The sequence below is a fragment of the Sebastes fasciatus genome, chromosome 18 (assembly GCF_043250625.1).
Source record: "Sebastes fasciatus isolate fSebFas1 chromosome 18, fSebFas1.pri, whole genome shotgun sequence".
In the NCBI taxonomy this organism is placed as follows: domain Eukaryota; kingdom Metazoa; phylum Chordata; class Actinopteri; order Perciformes; family Sebastidae; genus Sebastes; species Sebastes fasciatus.
This window is the reverse complement of record NC_133812.1, coordinates 12,878,363-12,900,672: the sequence shown is the minus strand read 5'-3', so window position 1 is coordinate 12,900,672 and position 22,310 is coordinate 12,878,363. Positions and strand designations below refer to the sequence as shown.

The 22,310-nt window shown below is 40.4% G+C and overlaps 1 protein-coding gene across 2 annotated transcripts in view; it reads left to right on the top strand.

Annotated features, from left to right (window-relative positions):
- akap7 (A-kinase anchoring protein 7) overlaps positions 1-22,310 on the top strand; it is a 54,072-nt gene that overhangs the window by 4,841 nt on the left and 26,921 nt on the right. For both annotated transcript variants that reach the window (XM_074614822.1, XM_074614823.1), the window contains exons 5-9: positions 355-491; positions 3,592-3,752; positions 5,850-5,962; positions 8,409-8,455; positions 8,937-9,037. In XM_074614822.1, the coding sequence (XP_074470923.1) occupies positions 355-491; positions 3,592-3,752; positions 5,850-5,962; positions 8,409-8,455; positions 8,937-9,037 (559 nt within the window). The remainder of the gene's footprint in view (positions 1-354; positions 492-3,591; positions 3,753-5,849; positions 5,963-8,408; positions 8,456-8,936; positions 9,038-22,310) is intronic.

Here is a 22,310-nt window from a genome sequence, read left to right as displayed (position 1 = left end):
TCTCTCCAGACTATTGATGAATTTCGTGTTTGACAGTTGCTCATGGTCAGTGTAGCTCAATCCATAATCGGAAAAAAACATTCAAGATTAAATTACCTGACATGATGAGTGACACTGAAATCTAAATGGTTATTGACCAAAAAGCTCCTCTGAATGATCATCATGTTCATCATCTATTGACGCCTTATCTGTGATGTTGAACCGTCCTCCTTTCAATCTTTCCCCGCCCATTCCAAGCTAGTGCTCGGAAAGAGAGGAGTGGTGGGGAAGGACGAGAGAGAACAAGCGTTTACTGTATGTGACAGCGTCTGCTGGCTGCTGCTGTTGATTGACCATAAATGTATCCAATGACAGATCAGTTCGGCCGTGACCGACGTCCAAGAGGCGGTGCTTCAGCAGGAGCCCCGATTGGCCAAAGCCATGATTCCAGTCCCAACTCTCCACATCACGCTATTAGTCACTCATCTCGCCAGTCAGGAGCAAGTAGACCTGTGAGTGGATGCACATGCACACATGAACACAAACAAACTCAGCATACACACATTATATTGAACTGTCTAACTGAAGAGGAAAATGTACCCTGTAATTTGCATGAATCATGCTTTATGAAGAGCCTTCGGTTTTACTGATTTTTCAAGTCAGCTGAGATGAAACCGTGTGTACCACATTGCTTAGGATTAGAGTATATACAGTATATATATATCAATTCATTCATTCATTGTACATTCTAATCAAAGATACAGGCATGACAGGATGAGTGCCGATTGAAGAATCAAATTTACAGTTATAGTTATTTCTTAAGATAAGCTTGGAGGTCTGAGATAGGATAGGCCGGGTTCCCGCGGATCCTTAAAGTCTTAAAAGGAATTGAATTCATTAATCTAAAAATAAGCCTTAATTGGTATTACAATGTTTTAAATCAATCTTTCAAAAGTCTTACAAATGGAAAAGAGACATGGGGAGTAGGATTTAATGAATCTTTTTTTCTCTGACATTGCAATTTAAAATGTGACACTGTGACAAAACACCAATCATACCAGTCAAATGAGCGAGTAGGAGACTCACAATGTTCCCGAGCTCCGAAATTGCCTTCACGGAAGATAGGATTGTTCCTGTCTTTGAACCTTAAGTGAAAACAGAACAAGCAGTTAGGATATTTTTCTGTAACGAGGCCAGTGTGCTGTACACTGTATTTCTGTAGTGACTGACCGTTATGGCTAATCTGTGATTTAGGATGGAGTAGAATAAAATCTCTCCTCTGTCCTGGTTTCTCCATTTTCCTGATTGCTCTCCCAGGATATAACACACACACACACACACACACACACACACACACTACAGCATAAATACTGAACTTCAATCAAACAGAGTACCCCGCAAATTAGTTTACTGCCACAATCAGATTCTCTCCTGCTATCCCATTCAGTCTCTGTGACGCTGTACATTATCACAACATCAGATAGGCAGACAAGGTCTCGCTCGTGTTTGTTGTGTTAATGAGTTTGCAGACTGAAGTTGCTGCTTGAAGACGGGGACGCAGAGTTCTGCAGTGACTAATTACCAGCATGTCACGTCTTGTCTTATCTCTTCCTCTCAGCACTTCCAGGAAAACTGGTTGACACGAGGCCTATAAATGTTTGAGATTCCAATAATGAAACGCTGTCGAAGGAGGACAGCGCCTGAGGCTTTGATTCCAATTAATAATCAGAATAAGACGTCAATCAGAATAAAATGTCTCCTTTTAAACTCTCTCATTCTGACATAAACGTCACCCCTTTCCATTGCAATATCAAAAGATGTGTCATGTGAATGGTCATATTGTCCCACTTAAGTTAATCATCACATTGTTTTCATTTGTAATGGTAGAATGGCCCATATAATGACAGGCATTGCTAACCAAACTAGTGTCATCAAAGAGGGAAAATTCTACCAATTTGTAGTACTAGTGCGGGGCCCCAGAAGTTCTGCTTGCAGCGTTGTTGAGAACCGCAGTATGGCTGTTTGTAGCCGCCAAGTGTGAAGTTGATTGGATGAACGGAGATATGTGAAGGACAGTCATACATACACAGACAGATAATACTTCCTTTATAGTTAGATGATGCTGTTACAGCACCACCTATTGGCCAAATGGCCATGGTCATTCAGACAACATATTTACACATGTCCACCAAATGTGGTCACAATAGTACAAAGTGTTCACGAGATATGATATTTTGCCCGCAGCATTTGATCTAACTTTGAGAGCCAGCTACAGCAAAACTGTATGGAGCATCAAAAATCCCAGAAATGTTCTGCACCAAATTTGGTGATAATTGCACAAAATTAGTAGAAGTAGTAGCAAAAAATCTGGTTTGGACAAAATTCTAAATGGGGTCCAAGCCCCAAAAGATCACAGGTGGTGCGCCAGGATTTGTCTGCTCTGAGGTCATCAAAATTAGAATTGCTCATGTACTGTATAACTAAAATCATAATAACACACATACTGGATAATTTATACAAAAGTCTGTACATAAAACTATTTTAAAAGATATATATGTTTTGCTACTTGGTAGCAAAATCTAACAAAACATTGTTTAGTTTTTCAAAAACAAAATTTTCACTGCGGTCTAAAAACCTATTTGCTCTCCCGCTTGACGCACGCAAAGGGAGGCCCGCACCTGTATTAATGGAGCAGTCTAGCAGCAATCTAACAAAACCATAAATTACATTTATTTAACCACAATAACAAAAGATCTATAGCTCTAACGCTATTATAGTAAATTATTCGCTTGGCGAATCCGTCAAGACGTCATCACTTTATTTATATTGATGAAACTGACGAGTTCTATTCATTAAAGAAAGTTGATTTAATAAAAAACGACTAACTCATTTAATACACTTTATTAAAAGTGATGATTTAGTTTGAGGATTTGTAATTTTTTTTCAGGGTGATGATGTTAGGGGGGCTCAGCCTTTCTTAGATACAAGTAGGGGGGTGCTTCAAGGAAAATAGGTTGGGAACCACTGGCCTAGACTCAAATGGGCGTGGCTTACATAGATGGATTCGTCTGGACCCACAAAATCCTGGGAAAAATATTTATTTTCTGAGACTTGAGGTTCAAAAGCTACAGGCCAAATCGTAAAGTTAATTGTTATAGTGTTATAGCACCACTATCTGACCAAATTGCACCACATTCGTCATTGCACTCCCTTAGGTCTCCAGGAATACACCCGCCAAGTTGATCAGATGAGCGGATCTCAAGATACGTGAATGACAGACAGACTGAGATAGATAAATAGATAGATTTTAGGTGAACTAAAAGAAATATGAAAAACTATTTCCCACACTGAATATGTGCTTTCATATTCTGAAGTTGTATCATTTCATGACCAGTGACACAACTCAATGCAGCTCTGGAACGTGTCGGCCATGTTATGCGATGATACTGATGCTTAATCTGCATCAAGTAGAAGATTGTGTCATTACTAATCACTAGATTCTGTCGTTATGTAATATGAGAGGGAGGGAGAGAGAGGATTAAGTTGTGAATTGGTGTGTGTGTGTTTGTGTATGTGTGTTGTGTATTTATTGATGTGTGTATTTCCTTATAGGGCGGCAACCGTGCTGGCTCAGGTCAAGCCGCTATTGGCCGAGCTGCTGGGTGGGCGGGACCTGGTGCTGCCCTTCTCAGGGATCGGTCATTTCAGGAAGGAGGTGGTGTTTGTTGGGCTGGCCCCCGGACAACACAGACACACTCTGGACAGTTTGTCAGGTCGGTGATAAACGTTTAACCTTCTTCTTCTGTCCTCCTTCAACACTTCTGTCCTGTCTGTCACTGGTATATATTGAATGTTGTTCATCATGTAGTGCTTCTTGTGCTGTATTTCACTAGGGGATACATCTCATTAGAGGATGTTAATGTGATACAGCGTGTCTCTGTGGAGGGAGGTCTGAACTTGGGGTCAGCTGAGGAGCCCTGCAGCTGGTTGGAGGATTTGTTGTCTTTCTTAAGGACACTGTAGTGGGATGGATGCTATGGGAGGTCTCATTAAACGACTTCCTTTAGGAGATCATAGGCTATATTCTGGGTGTTGTTATTGGTAAACAGAGTGGGCTAACTCTCACACTGTAACATTCAAAGTTCATGTGAGAGAGGAGCGGCATGGGAAGCAGAATTATTTGACCTGTCATTAGACCCTGCACTACATGGAGTGTGCATTTGATTAAAAATTAAACACAACAAGAACATATTGTGTGTGGACGGATGTAAGCTCTAGTTCTTGAACTACACTTTCACTGATTTGATCTTCAATGCAACCACATTCACATGCTCTTAAAACCATATAAGTGGATTTGGTCAAATAATATGGTGTTTGTGTGTGTACCTGCATACTGTCACGCATCTGGGGCTGTGCGTGTGATAGAGTATATAGATATTATATCGATATCGTGATATGAGACTTGATATCGTCTTCCGTTTTCAATATCATAATACTTCAAAGGTGTTGTCTTTTCCTGCTGCATTACAATAAAGTGATCTGTTCTAGCTGTTTTTTTATTTGCCTTTACCCACTTAGTCATTATATACACATTACTGATGGCTATTTATCAAAAAATCTCATTGTGTAAATATTTTGTGAAAGCACCAATAGTCAATCCTACAATATCATCGCAATATCGATATTAAAGTATTTGGTAAAAAAATATAGTGATATTTGATTTTCTCCATATCGCTCAGCTTCTATAGCGTGTGATATGTCTTCATTCATTTTATTACATCCGTCATTTTGCATCTGTGTACATGCGCGGGGGGTGTATGCAGAAGCATTTGCGTGTGTGTTTTTGTGTTGTGCCTCTGGCAAAAACACTAAGCCAACATTTCTAAGAGGATTCTCCGCTCTTGCAACACCAACCCACACCAACACACACACACACACACACACACACACACACACACACACACACACACATAATTGCTTAATAAGAAATATGCAGGGATTTGTAAAAGTAGACACATGCATTTTTGCACACTCACACAACAGGAAATTTCCTAGCCGCTCAGCCAGTGTATTAACCGCTCAGGGCAGAGCAAATACTTCTTTTGGCATATTAGTGACGGCCCAGCTGAGACAAATCCCAAAAGGCATTTCATCTCGGGGCTTGATTTAAATGGAAAATGCGGAAAATTCGTCTTTTAAAGAGAGAGCTACAGGGGCCGAGGATGTACATAATTGCCTCAGCTATCAGGGTTTGTTTACTCTTAAAAAGCTATCCACTGGAATTGTACACAACTTTTTTTTGTAAATAGAGGCAGGCCATGTTGTTACTCTTGGAAAAGCAAAATAAGGATAAGGCAGGAAGTCAGACTCTCCTGTCTTCTCGTCTGCTCCCTCCACCGCTGTTATTGATTATATACTAACCTTTCTCTCCCTGTAGCGCTCCTCTTCTAAAAATACCTCCATGGTTTCCCTCTAAAGCTCATCAGCTGGTGTGTGTGCGTCTTCGTCTATGTGTGTGTATGTCCTTGCAGGTTGTCTACTGTATGTGTTCATGCCCTTGTTTATATGATACGTTCAAATGATATCCGAGTAAAAAGCTTTTTTTCCATCCTCTGAAACACATTATCTATGTCTGCACTATTTCCATTAAGGCTTTTACAAATCCATAAAGGGGATTTGAGAGGGTTCATTGGGAGGAAGTGGATGTACAGCATGCTCATGATGACGTTGTGGGTTTGAATCCGTCCCTCCTGTCTGTATATGTATTTTGCATTATGTGTCAAATGACGTGAAAACTGACGTTCCTTCTTTAACCTCATCAATAAAACGGATGCTCGTATAACTTTCGGTGTTGTGTACATGTGTTGCAGAGTTGTTGCGGAGTCGTTTTGAGGAGCAGGGTCTTCTGCAAGAAGGCAACCGTGGGTTTGAACCCCACCTCACCATTATGAAGCTGTCCAGAGCGTCAAAACTACGATCTCAGGTACACACACATGTCCGCTTACACATATACACACACACATTCTGAGTATTTATATAGTGTGTAGAGATGCTCAATCTATTAGTATACTACATGTTTCAATATCGACGTGATTATCAGTCCAACATACCTTTTTACTGCCAATATCTTCTACAAGTATGACAAATTGGCAGCACAATTGAAATATCATGTCAGAGAAGCCTAATGCTGCATTCACACCGAACACGAGGCAAATTTTCACCCCACGTACGTTACTCACGTGAGTTTGACCGCGGGATCATTTGTGGTCAATTGCGTCACTCGTGCTAGATGCGCCGGAGAGGAGGAGGGGTACATGTACATGTTGTGGAAGTCCCAGATACGTCGGAAAACCAAACGGCGTCGTGTCTCGGTTCATGACATCATCCGGAGGCTCTCGGTGAATTTCACTGAGCTGCATTCATTCTTGTATCTAGCAAGCCACATTTCGGCTGAATTAGTCTGGTTTGCTACGGCGGTATGAACCCACAAATTTACAAATTGTGCCGTGATTTAATTGCAATAAATGGATCATAGGATGCCGCAATAACTACACAATAATGCCGATTTGTAAAAAGTCTGAATTCATGCTTTGTCAAGTCCGTCCGCAAGATGACAAGCAAGCAACTCTTAAAATGCTTGTTTTCTGAACGGAGTTCGGATCGATCGGCGCTAAGCTATGCCAACAATGTAGCTTCTCCATCAACACTCAACACAACATCATCTAGGCATAAATACAGCAGCGACGTTATTGTTTATACCATAGACAGTCTATGGTTCATACACAGAGTTTTGTCAGGTCTCTGTAGCCCACAGAGGCTACAATATTGTTTTCTCCATTTTTGATTCAACTACGTCAGGACGGCAGTGACGACTAGAAGAGAATCAAAACGCTGATAGACTTTCGCGACAGAGCGTCACGCAAATTTCTTGCTCGAGTTGAAATATTTCAACTCGTTAATTTCGCGTATTTGCATCGCCCGGCGAGAACTCTCGTCTGTTCGCCTCTTCGCATTGACTTTGTATGTAATCGCGCCGCACAAAAGGTTTGCTTCGCGTTTTGGTGTGAACGCAGCATAACACATTAGGTACTAAGACTTAACTTTCTAGTGTAAGGGAAATACAGAGTGTCCCTCCACACGTGGATGTCAAAAGCATCATCTAACCTAAAGTTCTTGCATTGTGCAAATGTAAAAACATTTAATTGACTATAGAACCAAGTGGTGATTAAGTCACCATACAAATAAACAACAATATTAACAATTGCAGTTGATAAATAAATAAAAACATAAAGTTGCACTGCCACAGCATGCTTTTATTTTTAATGGATAATGTCAACATAGATTTGCGTTGTATTACTCACTACAATTATGCTTTCACATGCAGTCCCAAGTAGCTTTCTTGTAACAACTTACTTTGACAGAACTGCCAAACAGCCGCAATGTTACTCTTTTTATTCCCCTCACCTTCCTCTCAGTGGCTGTAAAATGTCATCAAAAAGTTAGATGACAAATCTAAGGTGGGAATAACACGTCTGCTGTGGTATTTTAAAAGAAAACTAAATGGATATAATTGTATAGTTTATTCGGGATTAGAGGGAGAAAACCCAGGAGTAAGAGAATAATAAATGAGTGATTGGGGGAGTGGGTATGAAATATATAAAGATAATAAATATGAGGGTGAGGGGGGGGAAAGACAGAAAGATAAGCAGAGATGAGCGGTGGTCCGGAGGGGAGACACAGAGGAAGGACAGCATCTATCTTTTTTTCCTTTGACACCTGATGACATCGTATCCTGACTGGCGTCTGCCGGGCGGCATCCTTGTCCTCCCTCAGTCCGTGTGTGTTTATTTGTCAAGAAGGAATGTCCTAAAAAGTCTGATACATGACATAAACAATATTTTCCTGGAGCGCCTTGGTAGCTGAGAGGTTACAGCGTATGTCATATACGGTAACTGCAACATCCAGGGTTCGATTCCGGCCTTGGGACCTTCGTTACATGACGTATCCCACCTTCTCTTTCTCGCATTTCTACACTGTCCTCTGTCGTATAAAGGCAAAAATGCTCCAAATATACCTTTTAACAAACCAAATAAAATTATATTTTCACTAGGGCTGCCCCCTCTTAATTCATTAGTCGACTAATCGGTCATTTTGGTCTTAGTTGACTTAGATTTCTTTAGTCAATTTGTTGGGTTTTTTTATGCTTTTTTCATGTTGAATGATTTATTTCCAAGAAACCTATGAACACATCTCTGATAAACACGAGATTTAAAGTGGTGCTTTTGTGTGATTCTTTGTGGAGAAACTCAGTTTTACAGATCTGTCGATTAAATCAACTAATCGATTAGTCGACAAAATCGCATGAATGTTAGTCGACTAAGAAATTCTTTTGTGGAGGACAGCTCTAATTTTCCCTTTGTGTCTCTCAGGGTATAAAGCGTGTGGACCCAGCCCTCTACTCGACCTATACAAACAAGTAGGTGCTTTTTTTTAATATAACAATTCAGGCAACCAACGCTGAGTGGCACATTGTGTAATGTTTTGTGTCCATGCAGTATGCTTACTGTAGATGTAAGCATGACATTTTAGTTAATATAGAGTAACAGGAAAGATCTACTACACTGTTTGCACAAACACTTTTTAATCAGTTTTGTAACTCACTGGTGTTTAAAAATTGTTCAAGACCCTTTGCACTTTAAATGTACATCACTTATTTGCGCAGCACCATAATGCATAATGCTTTGTTTCCAGTTTTGTAGTGTTTTAGGATAAACATTGGTCAAGTATGCTTAGCCACGGAGCTTAATTCGATTGTCACTTTTAATTCGAGTGATCATTGCTGTCGAGTGGATGCACTGACTGACATCGGCCTTCGCTGTCTGCTGGAGGCGTCGACACTCTCCTCTCTGTCTCACACTTTCTCACTGTCACTTTGCCTGTCTCACTGCAACACTCAGGTTTTTTGGCGATCAGACAGTTGAGCGGGTGGATCTTTGTTCCATGTTGAAAAAGAAGCAACAAGACGGATATTACCACACTGAGACTTCACTACAACTTGGTTAGTATGCACACACACACACACACACACACACACACACACACACACACACAGAGCCTTATTGTGTTTGTACTGTGTATTTGGCTATCAGGTGCAATATTGAGCCACCAGAGGGCGCTCTGTGCTCACATACAGGACAATGATGAGTTTCTCTTCATAGCTGATTTTGGCTATGGGGGATAATTAGTTGCTGCAATTTTTAGCGCTGCCAATGATGTTGGATGAGAGATGATATATATCTCAAAGTTGTATAAATTTGCAACTGACTTTGGAAAGGTTGTTCAATATTTTCATAACATAGCTGGTGGTGTGTCAGATTTTTGAGTATGTTTATGTTGAGGAGGCAAACTGGCCGAATCAAACACCATGGTGGATACTCAAGAGCTCATTTCCATTTAAGTCATGGCTGCCCAGTTTAGACATTCCCAGCCTGCCAGTTCTTTCACAAGTTGGCAGCGTTGTAGAGTAGCAGCTCTATAATGGCGGCTGAATGAATGCAGTGCTGATGGGCCTGAAGATGCTGCAGCAATCGTGCATTTCCTGAGGTGTAGTAGGGAAACGTGGAGGAATTGGTTCACTTTTTGTTACAATTTGATATCGTTACTGCCCCACAGGAGGCACTGTTGACCACTGTGGGACTTGGGTTGAAGCCAGACAGGCAGTATCGATGTGCTCCTAATGTCTATCAGGTGCTGGAGGCTTGTAACTGCACACTGGAGCTAACAGAGCATTTTATCACTAAAAAGGAAGATGATTGGTTTTATGAATGTATCAGTTTTGTATGTCAACAGATAAAAAACAATTTGTCTGAATCAGATTTTGAGCAGCGTCTCATCCAGTTTTGCCACAGCGAAATCGACAGTCCTCACGGGGATGTGAGATGCAACAAGTGCTGGTGCTTTGTGACCGTTGTATGCCAAGATCGATTGGCAGTGATAATTGCCAAAGCAATGTCTACTGTTTCCTAATGAGAAGTGTCTGGACGAGATGCAAAAATCACTGTTTGGAATATCATTTAATCATTAAAACTGCTTTGTTATGATTCAAAGAGGCATGCTGGGAAGAGACGTAAGTAGAATTTTTGAAGATAAGAAGGATGCATTGTTGATTTCTGAGGCTGCACAGTAACCGAATATATTAAAACCTAATGAGTCTCTGCTCCCAGTAAAATAACATATTACTGTGGAAATAGCTGACTAGTAGTGTATTGGAGGCACAAGTGGTGGCTTTTTCACGGTCTGTTATGCAGGAGTGTTTTGTAAAAGTGTTGGATGACAGGAACAACGCTATAAACTATTAGCTAACGCGGTCTTTGGTTACATTCAAACCCTGTCAGCCGACAGACAAACCACAACGAAAACGATTTTTATGCTACTTTTAGCCAAAAGAAAGCTTGTTTTATGCTATTATGGCTTGAAATTGAAATACCTTTGTAATATTTATTTTAAAAGGTGCAATGTGTAACATCTGGCCAGAATTGTTGTTTAAAACATTCAAAAATTGGACATTATCACCAGGATGTGGAGAGGTTACAGTGTTGACATTATGTCAAAGACATCTATGTATCGTGCTGCAGAGATATCTACTGAAATGAGCAAAAACAATTGATAAAACTTCTTCAATTGCGAAAAAAGGTTTTTATGCTTGCTTGAGGTGTTTTTTGCCTTTGTGGAAAAAATAGACGATGCACTAAATGTGTTATGGAAACACACTTTGTCGAATAAATTCTGACGTAGCGAACATTTAATTAGCGCCAACTTCTGACCAAACTACGCTGTAGCAGAGAAGCCGAGTTTATTCACTCAAAACCAGTCGATGGAAAAACGTCTAATTCACATTTCTTTTTTTTTGCGATATTTCAAAAGTTTTACTTTAAATTTGCTTAACAGTTGAATGGAAACACAGCTACCGTAGCGTCCAGTCTGCCCTCAGTCCAACATGAGAGGACGAAGAGGTAGAGCTGTCCCAAGGGCTTGTCAGTCACATTGAAGGTAAAGGCTCCGCTTTGATAGTTGGTTTATTGAATTAAATCCAAGGTTGCAGAAATGTGAAAACGTTTTGTATTTTCATTTCGTCCGTCCCCACCAGCAGGAGACTAGTTCCCCGGGAGGTGACGGGCCTTCAGTTAGCAGTTAGCAGTTAGCTCGCATTCAGTCAGTGCAAACCCCAGTGCCGGGGCTCTGTTCGAATTTTGTGTATTCTTACCCTGCTATTAGTAGTTGTTTTTTTTATATAGCCATTGACTGTAAATTCAGATTGTAGGACCCAGTAGAGGTGAAATGCTGCCCCCTATATTTGTTTGCGGCCGGATTTCAGACACATTGCATCTTTAATGCAGCAGTATCAAAGGAAAAAAAGGTATGGTTTATGCGGATTTGTCTTTCAGGATCACCAATATCCACACAAACATGAATAAATCATCACACTGTTACCGTGGGTTACCATGGAGTTAACAGGATTAGAGTATACCTCCAAGTACACATAAGCTACTTGACAGGGACTCCCTAATTCCCACTGTGAAGTAGCTTCTCTGATTGCCATGTGTGTGTGTGTGAGAGAGGCTGTCAGCATGGGTGGAACTAGGCTGTCACAATGTTTTGTGGATCACTGGGCTGTCTGTGAGAAACAAAGAGTGACAGTGTGTGTGGGGGAGTGAGCGACAGAGCAGGGGGATGTTTACCTCACACTTCTCATCATCTAAAAGCTTGTGTTTTTGTCAAGTGTTTTTCACAACAATACATACATATTTATAAATGCACAAAAGGTAAAGCTGAGCTCTGCATCCGGTTCTCTGATATTATAGTGCTCTGTGTACAGCACAGTGTTGCTGTATATTATAATGCTTGCTGTCTTCGAGTGAAGTGGTAGGAATTAAGTGTCTGTGTTATTTCTTCTTTTAAAATGTACACAGTGTCTGTATAAAGAGTTTATGAAATTCATAATCTTGGGGGAGAAGAAAGACTTCAACCATTTTGCCAATATTTTGGTCTGGTATAACCAGTAGCTTATGATAGCTAATGTTTACAACCTTACATAGATATTGTTGTGTAACTGACTTTACCGAGTCAGTTTGATAACTTTGTAGACCCTGCTGCAGTAAAATGAGAGGTTTTCTGAAGGGAGTCTGGCAGCTGCAGATCTTTACGAAACACTACCACTTTTGTCCACAGGGGCCGCCAGAATCAACACAAAATGAAAGTTCCTTGTACTGTAGTAGCTTTAAAACTCAAAACTAACTTTTTGCACCCTGATTTCTGGATCGAAAACACTCACTTGGTGTTTCCGAGAGAGAAGTTTGTGCTTTTTTAAATTGAGTTCTTCATTAAGATATTTCTTGGAGTCAGCATTTAGTGACCATCAAAGGAACTGCAGCTTAAAGCTTCGGTTATGCTTTCCGCAAGGACGGTCGCAAGGACATGAGCTGATGTGGAATCGTGACGAGGAAACGTTTGGATCTTTCAGAATCTGTGGGTGTTTCTCCTCGTGGGGAAACCGCCATTCTCAAAGCTCCTCAAGTTCTGCATTTTCTCCGCCCATCCTTATCCGCATAGATAGAAACATTTGAATGTGCATGAATCTGCAAAAACTTGCTGCAAGGAACCCCGCGCGAAGGGCTGTATCTGTTGTAGTGACGTCACTATGGCCACGCGGACACCCGTGACCCTCACGGATGCGTCAAGCATAAATCACGCTTCAGGCACATGGTGGTTGCTGAACTTGTCATCAGGTTGTAGTTGATGTGAAATAAGAAAATAAGCTCCTCCGAGGCGTTGGCATGCACACACAGCATGTCACTAAAGCGATACAGGATAGATAGAGTCTTAGAGGTGTTATGCACACAGGTGCAGTGGCCACAGTGTCGGAGCACAATTTTGCCTACATGACACAGAAATCTATATGGAGAGGCGAGGCTAGGTGAAAAAAAACACATTTTTCATGAATGGAAAACTGCAGCTTCATGGAAGGTAGGAAGACTCATTAATCAATCTAAAAAATCCTATGTTTTAAGAATGGTAGAGCTGTAAATGAATGTAGTATAAAGCCATGATGAGCAGTACCTTAGCTGCCAGCACTCAGCAGTCTTATTGCTCAATTTAGACAATGATGCAGCACAGATTTATCAAACTGTGAAAGTAATATTTCTTGGTTATTTATTGACTGGTTCATCCTCCTCTACTTCCCTGTTCCTCACACTGAGGTTCAGTGGGTTTTTCTGGTGGTGATCAGTGGTTAGTGTCTGATTATGTGTGTATATGTTAATCCCATAATCCACAGTACAACATAATCCGCAACAGAGCCGGTGATACGCGACCCAACAGGGTGCGATTGTGCGTGGGGATGGGGGAGGGGCCAGGATATATGAACAGTGACTGGATGGAGAAAAAAACAAGAAGGGAGTTATCATTGGATATATGTGTGATCGTCTCATTTAAATTATAATCCTTAAAATTTCAATACTGGTGGATTTGGCGACACCCTTGGCTACCATGGTAACGGCAAGTGTGGTTTAATACTACAGGTCCCAGAGTTCCGGTGGTAGCAAACACTCCTACAATAGAAGAGCAACTGGTGTGTCCGTCTACTGCTCAGCCAAGCTAATTCATGTTGTTTTAACATGAACAGCAAAGTGCAAAAAGCAGAAAGGGAGGTTGATATCTGTAAAATTAAATTACAAACAGTAACCCTGGATTACATGCTACTTACATTTCCTATGACTCCCTCACGCATAGAAAAGTCATTTCAGTCCAGTGCTGAAATGGCGGACTCCGCCACTAACATTGAAAACTACTAGAGAGGTAATAGCGGTGTAACGATACACCGATCTGGATCGATATATCAATTCAATGATCAACAATCCAATATCATTGGTTCAAAGTGAAAATATCGATACATATCATCATCTTTAAGACATACTTTTTTTTTTTTTTTTTTAATTCACACTTTATATTTTTTTTATTAAAAAGAATAGGTCGTTTTTCATTTGAATAACTGTAAGAGGTCAGTAATAAAATTGTTTGGGAGTTGATATAACCGGAACTGATTGTGTTAAATGGACAAATGATATCTCATATCGATTGCAGGCCCCTGAATTGAATCAAATCAAAATGGTATTGTGGCAGACTTTGTAATATCAGCGTGGCCGTTCGGAGCGCATGGCCACCAGGGAAGTGAAGAAGAAGCTTGGTTATAACATTAGTATATCCAGCATCCAGCAGCAGAAGTGAACTGCGGTCAATGAGCCGCGGCCTGTAAAGGTGCGGACTACATGCTCGACTCACCAAGTGTACAAAGGACACACAGACAGACAGTGATTCCTTGCTTTATAGTTAAATGTGGTGAACTTGTTAGCAAACATTTCGTTTCATTCATTTGGAGTCGTGTTTCTGGCCACCTGGCGAATGTTAGTCCAATATTCACTCTCTTTTTGCTCCGTTTTTGGTCTCCACCAACTCCTGAGGGAAACATCTGGCTCTTAAGCTGCTAAATGCTCCACTATGTTCAGCAGCTAGTGTGCGTCTGTTTGCTGTTTTGATGCTGAGCAGGTAGTACTCAGTTTAGAGCAGCCGGCTGCTTCTGAGAACAACGCTATGAAAGTGAACCGAAACACTTGAGCTGCGAGCCAGACAGCTAAACTATGAGCTGAAACTGAGCTATAAAGCTTCGCAAAGCCACGCTGTGGTTGTGAATTACGATTACAACTGTTGACACATGTTGTTCTCCTTTTTCTCGCTCTCTCCTCTGTTCTATATACTTAAGAAAGAAACAGGATGAAGTATTGTGTTGCCACTTCTGTTTAGACAGATGGAGGAACGATTATAACTCAGAACAAAAGCACACACTTAAGTCTCGTCTCATTATCCGCCGACTGCTTTGTTGAATGTTAATGTAAGCAAAAGAAGGGAGGTAATTAAAGAAGGGCGTGTTTGTGTGATAAATAAAAGGTCTGTTGTGTGGTGACAAGTCTCCTCGTCACTCAACATGTCACTTCAGAAGGAACTTGTTGGGGAAAAAAGTGAGTAATGTTTAAACTACTTTCAGTTAGCCTGAAAATCTGTTTTCTGTGAATAGCCAGTAGGTCGTTGAAAGGCCAAAAAAAATGTTGAGAGAGGAATTTGAAAATGTCGAGGCATTAGTAAAACCCCCTGACTTGTTTGTGTCCTTACATGCACACACAAATGGTCAGTGTGACATTTCCAGCTGAAGGTGGAGATAATACTCTCTCATTAGGCCCGTAGGTGTAGCTCCTGTCATGGCCTTTGGTATTTAACCCACTCACCGCTTTACATACAGAAACATTTATACATCCATAAATATATGCCTTAGAGACGCAAACACACACCGACACAAATACCCAGCACTCAGGAAGCATGCGCACATGGACAGATGAAGGTGGTTTGTTGCTCTGTGACCTTTTGGTATTTGATTCAGATAAAGTCACTCACTTCTGTACAGACTGTGCTGCTTGGCTTTTTCCCTCTAAAAACGAGTGTTTGGCAGCGCTCGTTTTCCAGTCGCCAGCCATGAGTGCCAGATGACGCAATTTGTTTATTTGCATGCAAGTGGGCTAATTTATTTCTGGAGAAATATTACACAGAAAAACGGCAGCATTTGAAACACCAATTTGTTACGAGTTCTTGGTTGTTTAACAGTATTTAGGGATTATTGAGGCCTTCAATGTAAAATGTAAAAACTCGTAGACACTGTTTGGAGATGGTTGGATTTGTTCAGAGTAAATATACACCAGAGCACTGTAAATGGGCTTAAAATGTAAACCGTAATATTGATTAAAATACTGTCAGGGGACATCATCTTGTTTCCTAATTTGAACTGTATGACATGTGAACCATGAACCTGCATGGATGGTTTTGTAGGGAGCTTTTTATTTTTTGTACCCCCATAGATGTACTCTGTTTGCATTATTATAATAATACGAAAAAGTAATTGCTTTGCTTTTGATATAGAAAGAAACATGGCAGGGGTGAAAATTGGATTAAATTGACAAAATTAATCCGATTAATACATTTCTGTGTGAAAAAATGGCACTGTAGTTTAACTGTTAATTATTTCCTGGGACTCAGCAGCTCATTTGCATTTTATCCCCTTTTTTCTTTTCACTTTGTATGAACAACGGCACGTCAATGTTATATGAGGACCTCTTTTACTGTAAACGGCAGTGATCGGTGTCCTCTTTCAGCAGGAAGTCCAACTTTTGGGTGCATTGGGACACAATTTGGTAAAAAACAAAAACGGCCAGCATGACATGTAAATATACTGTATACAGTGTATATGTACAGTATACTCTTATTGCTTTAAGCCATCCCTCATAGAAACATTGCCACATCACTACTGGGTCTGCTTCTAATAATTAATTAGACTCTCATTCCTCTTTCTTTCCCCTCCAACTTCTCTCTAATTAATTACAGTGAGAGGACGTGAATAAGGCCTTTGTTGTAGTATTGCAAATATCCATTTTGTACCACAGAGGCGTTACCAAAGTTTGTTTGGTGATGGCTGCACAGCATTTTAACACGCTTGAGCCTGAAGTACTTTCACAATTGAAGAAAGTGCTCTTTGAGATGAAGAAATATTAATGGTAACAGGCAGAGAGCTATTATAGAAATTAAAAAGGCTTGATTAAATGTGCATTGCAACAATAAGAACTCTCACTTGTTGGCCTGACGTAGGGTGTCCTGTATTCACGTCAAATTGTTGACTGTAATTACGAGTCTGAAAAAAACGGGCTTCCAGCTTTTAATTCAGAGTCAGAGATATTTCCCACTTAGTGAAAAGAACAAAGGTGTTAACAAACAGTTGGAAAATGTCTGCAAAGCCTCCATCACTGGAATGTACACTTGCTGCACTAATACAACTGATTAAGCTAAATTTAAAAAGAAAATATACACAGTTTGTTTGGTTTCACTTGTGAATAAACTGCTCAAAGTACATAACACTGTCAAAGTAACTAATTTAGGCTATTTAAATTATGTGATTACGAGGCTAGCATTGGGGGAAACCATATGTGATACAATACCATTAATGCAACGTTTTCCTGTCTTTCCCATTCTGACTCTCGAGTGAATGTTGTATTAAATTAAAACTTCTCACACTTTGACTGTGTTGGGAAAGTTGTTTCCCATAATGCCACAGTCAGACCTTGCGAAATCAGCCTGATAATGGGCCGACACAAGTGACATTTGCTTGTTTTATCCCCTGTCATGTGCCATAGTCAGTGGGCAACTCTGGGGTCTGAAAAGTGAAGCCAATGCTGAAGTGCCTTAAACTTGCATTCTTTCTAACAGCCAGCAGGGGGCGATTCCTCTGGTTGCAAAAAGAAGTCTGATTATATAGAAGTCTATGAGAAAATGAGCCTACTTCTCACTTGATTTATTACCTCAGTAAACATTGTAAACATGAGTTTATGATCTCAATCGCTAGTTTCAAGTCTTCTTCAATACAGCATGATGTTCATTTAGTAAATTATGGTAATAATATACCATAAAGCAGGGTATGCTTTAGGGCGTGGCTACCTTATGATTGACAGGTCGCTACCACGGCATTGTCCCAGTCTGGAACTTTAACCTTTTCACAGTGTGTTTTCAGTTCATGAAAGTTAATTTTAACCTTTTTGGTCGCCTAAAAATTTCTCATTCAGTGTTTGTACTTAGCTCCACCCTCTTGTGTCACTTCTGGTTGCAAATAACTAAGATGGCAACGGCCAAAACACCGAACTCGAGGCTTCAAAACGGCAGTCCACAAACCAATGGGTGACGTCACAGTGACTACGTCCACTTCTTACATACAGTCTATGGCCATAATGGAAGACAACCACCACAGCATCCGCGACGCAAAGACAAAAATGTCATGTAGTCTGATCCTGGCATTACACATCGCACTTGAGAATTAGGTGGAGGCAGCAACAACATCTGTAGGGTTGTAAAGAGGTCTCGATAGCAACAAGGCCCTGCTGCTAGTGCTTTTTAAATATTGGAAAAGCAAGAACAGCAAAGCCTGTGCATAGTAGTCTAGCGTCTTATCTCATGTTGGTATCTAAATCTACATTGAGTGCAGCAAACAATAAGCACCCGACAACATAGTGCTTGCAGTCGTGAACGTTAGGAGGATAGAAAACAGACTGGAATGAGATACGGCAGCTGTGTAGCAAGAAGGGACAGAATGGAAAAGGTCAGAGAAGGAGGAGAAAATAAAATGACAGCGACTGAGCAGAGAGGAGGATGGGAGGAGATCGAAGAGAATAGAGCAAGGAATGAGTGAGATTAAACAAGAGTGATGAATGAGTATGGGGAGAGAGAGGAGAGGAGAATAGGCTAGCAGAAGCAGTAGGATTAAACCGATAGAGAAGACGAGACAAGCAGATATAGGATGGCCAGACAAATGGCGAGAGAACACTGAGAGTCTGAGCGAAGGTGACATTAAACAGACGACGAGCGAATTGAAGTTTGATATTAAAGGGAGGGCCAAAGAGGCCGACGTGGGTCAAGACAGACGGAGGAAGATTGGATAAAGGTCCAGAAAGGGAGAATTGTCCCTCAGGTTTTCTCTCTCAGATGTGATGAGAATAAACCGAAACCCACTACAATATTTTCCTCCATCCGTTTCTCTGTCTGGCTAAACTTGTTATTCCAGTGTTGATCATTTTGAACATTTATTTAGGCGAGTTCTGTCAAACATTTTAATAGAAACTAATTATCCGGGACGGTAATTTGTTTTGCTGCAGGGCATGAAATCTGTAACTTCGAAAAACAACCAGCTGTATTAGGAAACTTGATGTCGAAACATGTTGTTTTTTTTCTTCATATTTGTACGTCTTCATGATAAAATGTGAAAACTAGAACTTAAATAATTCTAAAATTATCATAGTTTACTCTTTTCTGATTCAGATCCAATTGGAGGCTACAGTATGTAAATACAGACAACCTCAAGATGTGGGAGAAATACAAACCCACAGCAGTCAACATAACAGAAACATTCCACAGCCCTAAACTGTGTGATTGATTCAGAAAGGCTTTAACAACCTGAACAGCCGGGGTGAGCAAATAGAAATACCACAGAGCAGTAACATTCACTAACTAACTGAATGGTTAGATTGTTTGCTGGAGTGTGAGACAACGCTAGCGGGAGCAGGAATGCTTGTTCACTAAATCGATTCAACGCATTAAACCAGTGAACGGCATACCAAAGCCTGTGGTTTTCACTGCGTGTGTGTGTGAGAGAGATAGACAGAGGCTGAGAGGGATGTGTTCATTTAAAGAAGAAAACAGGCTTTTACATGATCATTTTCCCTCCCAAAGCTACAACATCTTCAAAGCATGAAGATTGATACACCAATGTAACTTACAAAATAATGTTTCCTTTGAACAGACGTAGGATATCTTAGTAACGTCACATGCATAACCCAACAGAAAAGAGGAATGTTGACCGAGGTTTGTTCCAAGCTTGCTCAACTGTTCGGAGCAAAAAGGGACGGTACTTATGAAGGCTTAATTCAAAATGTAATTGGAAAAACTCACCTGTTGCTGAACCCCCTTCAAAATACCAACAATTGAACCACCACATTGTGTACTACAATGTTTGTTTACCAAGCCCATTTGGATTTGTGTGATGCATATAAATAATCTTTTTCTTTATAAGTGTCCTATAATTTGTAGGATGAAAATCCTGCCAAATGGCGAGCCTTCTACTCTTGGCGGATTAGCAATCATAATGACTTTCAGTGTGTATATAGTGGTGATGATGGATAGATAGACAAGCCTTGGTTTGATTTGTGTCCATTTGGAATACTTAAATACACGACCAGGTATTGAAACCAGTACTAAAATGAATATCAATAGCAAAAGTAGACAGTGACTGCTGGACATCTTGTGTGTGGCTACAAGTGCTTACTTGTTGTCGATACCCATGGTCATGTCTGAAAAAAAGTCTAGAAATGCTAAAATGGCAGGCATGTCACACACATAACACACACACACACACACACACACACACACACACACAGGTGCTTATTTTTGTGCTTGCACATCATGTTGTTGTGTGCGTGTGCATTCCTTGTTTTTGTTACATATGTATAAAACAGTAAGCCATAATCAGAGCCGACTGAAGTCCCTGATATCTGCAGCATGCAGTTGTCTTATTCTCTTTGTGTGCATAACCTATCTTGTGACAAAGTGCTGAGGCACCATGAGTCGACCTTCAGCGGAACAAAGTCAACACTGTTGCAGTGTTTTCTTCAGCCGTCTCCTAATCTCTCTCTCTCTCTCTCTCTCTCTCTCTCTCTCTCTCTCTCTCTCTCTCTCTCTGCATTGTGAGGCCTTTTAATTAAAGTGTGCTTCTGAATGTGGCTCTTAAACATGGACTCACAAACTTACACATTACACCATAGCAGCGGTTTTATAGTTGAACTTGCGGTTAAGAAATGTGCACAAGAGAGTTAAAATACCCACAAATGACATGTTGTTTATTTGGGGTGTAAATCACAAGTTTCATCACAATATGATAATATATTTATTCTTTGGACAGCGATACGTCATTTGCTGATATCACAGTCTTCCACGATACAATTTGATTCAATTCAGGGGTCTGCGATCAATATGAGAGGATATATTCCCATTTAACACAATCAGCTACGTTTATATCAACTCATAAAAGCAACTAAAATATGATTTGACAATTTTATTGCTGGGCTCTGTAGATAGGAGGTGCACTTCAACGGGAACGGTAACAGAAACGTGCCTTGGGAATTTCAAAATAAAGGCGTGTCTTAAAGATGACGGTACGTACCGATGTTTTTCGCTTTGCATCGATGCTATTTGATCGCCGGTCATTGAAGTGATATGTCGATCCGCATCGATGTATCGTTACACCCTTATTGTGTATAGAGGCCTGGTACCTGCTTCTGATTAATGGGTTTGGATAATAAAATTAACCTGATTTGTACCAACCATTAAAAAGCACAAATAAATTAGCTTATGCGTATGCAGGGGTGATTGGTTCATGTACACATGTGGGAATAGTAAAACTGACGCTCGATAGCAATTTGGCCTCGTCAATGACAACACTTAAGCACCACAAATAGCGGTCATCACAGCTATGTGTGTGTGTGTGTATGTGTGTGCGTGTGAAAAGTGGCAGCTGTGAGCTGAATGCTGCTGTTGGAGACAGGCCTCCACTGTCTACTCACCCAGCTGAGCTCAGTGCATAATGCACTACAATGTTTGTGCTTGTGCGTGTCTTTATTTGCTTTAACATCTCCCTCACTCTTCACGCTCACATCCCCTTATCCCCCCCCACCCCCCTGTTTGTAATCCTCCATTTTCCCTTGAGAGTGGTTGAGATTTGTATTTCTTAACTAGGCGTCCTCTTGGGGGTTGTACACATGCAGCTACAAAGACGCGTCCCTGGAGCTGGTGGAGATTCATAGTTTTACTCAAGGACTCATCAGCAGAGCTGCTGAAGGTGGATGTGGTGAGGGCTTGAACCTTCTGGTTGAAAATGAGTCTCTTGTCACCTTTCTACCTGCATTCCTCATCATTTCATATAGTGCAGCACATTGAAACAGAATAAGTAGTAAATGATATGTTGTTTTTCTTCATATTGATATCAGTTGTTCCAACATTTACTCACATTGGGATTATAGACAGACCAATAGAGGGTTTTTTGAGGCCAATATAGATCTTGATTGATTGCTTTGATTTGAGACAGTCTGATAATCTGATAGTGATATATTTTTATTTTACGGGTTGGGTAATTTTCTTTACACAACCCATAACAAATAAACATTTTTGATGAGGTTCCCTTGAATTATTTTATTTTATTTATTTATTTTTAACAATTGCAATCAAAAGAATATACTGGGCAGAACATTTTATGGTTGAAAAATAATGGCGACATTGTTTCCAAACATGTCTTTGGGACATTGCTGTACTACATTTATCAGCTGACATATATGATGATCTATATATATATACCGGACAGTGTGTGTGTCTTGGCTAGAATGTGAATGCGGAGCTGAGTAGTAACAAGTTGCGTTTTCATAGTTATATGTGCTTGAGTAACTTTATTGAATAAATTGTACTTAAGGGAAGACACAAAAACATTGTTTTTCATACAATGGTCAATTTTGAGATATTGGGCTATTTTGCTTCCATAACATGTCTTCTTTCAGACTAGTGGAAAGAAAACATCCAAAATACACATTCAGGTGTTTATTTTACTACTTTGTCTCTTTACGTCTGTAGATTTCTTCTAAATTCACCAA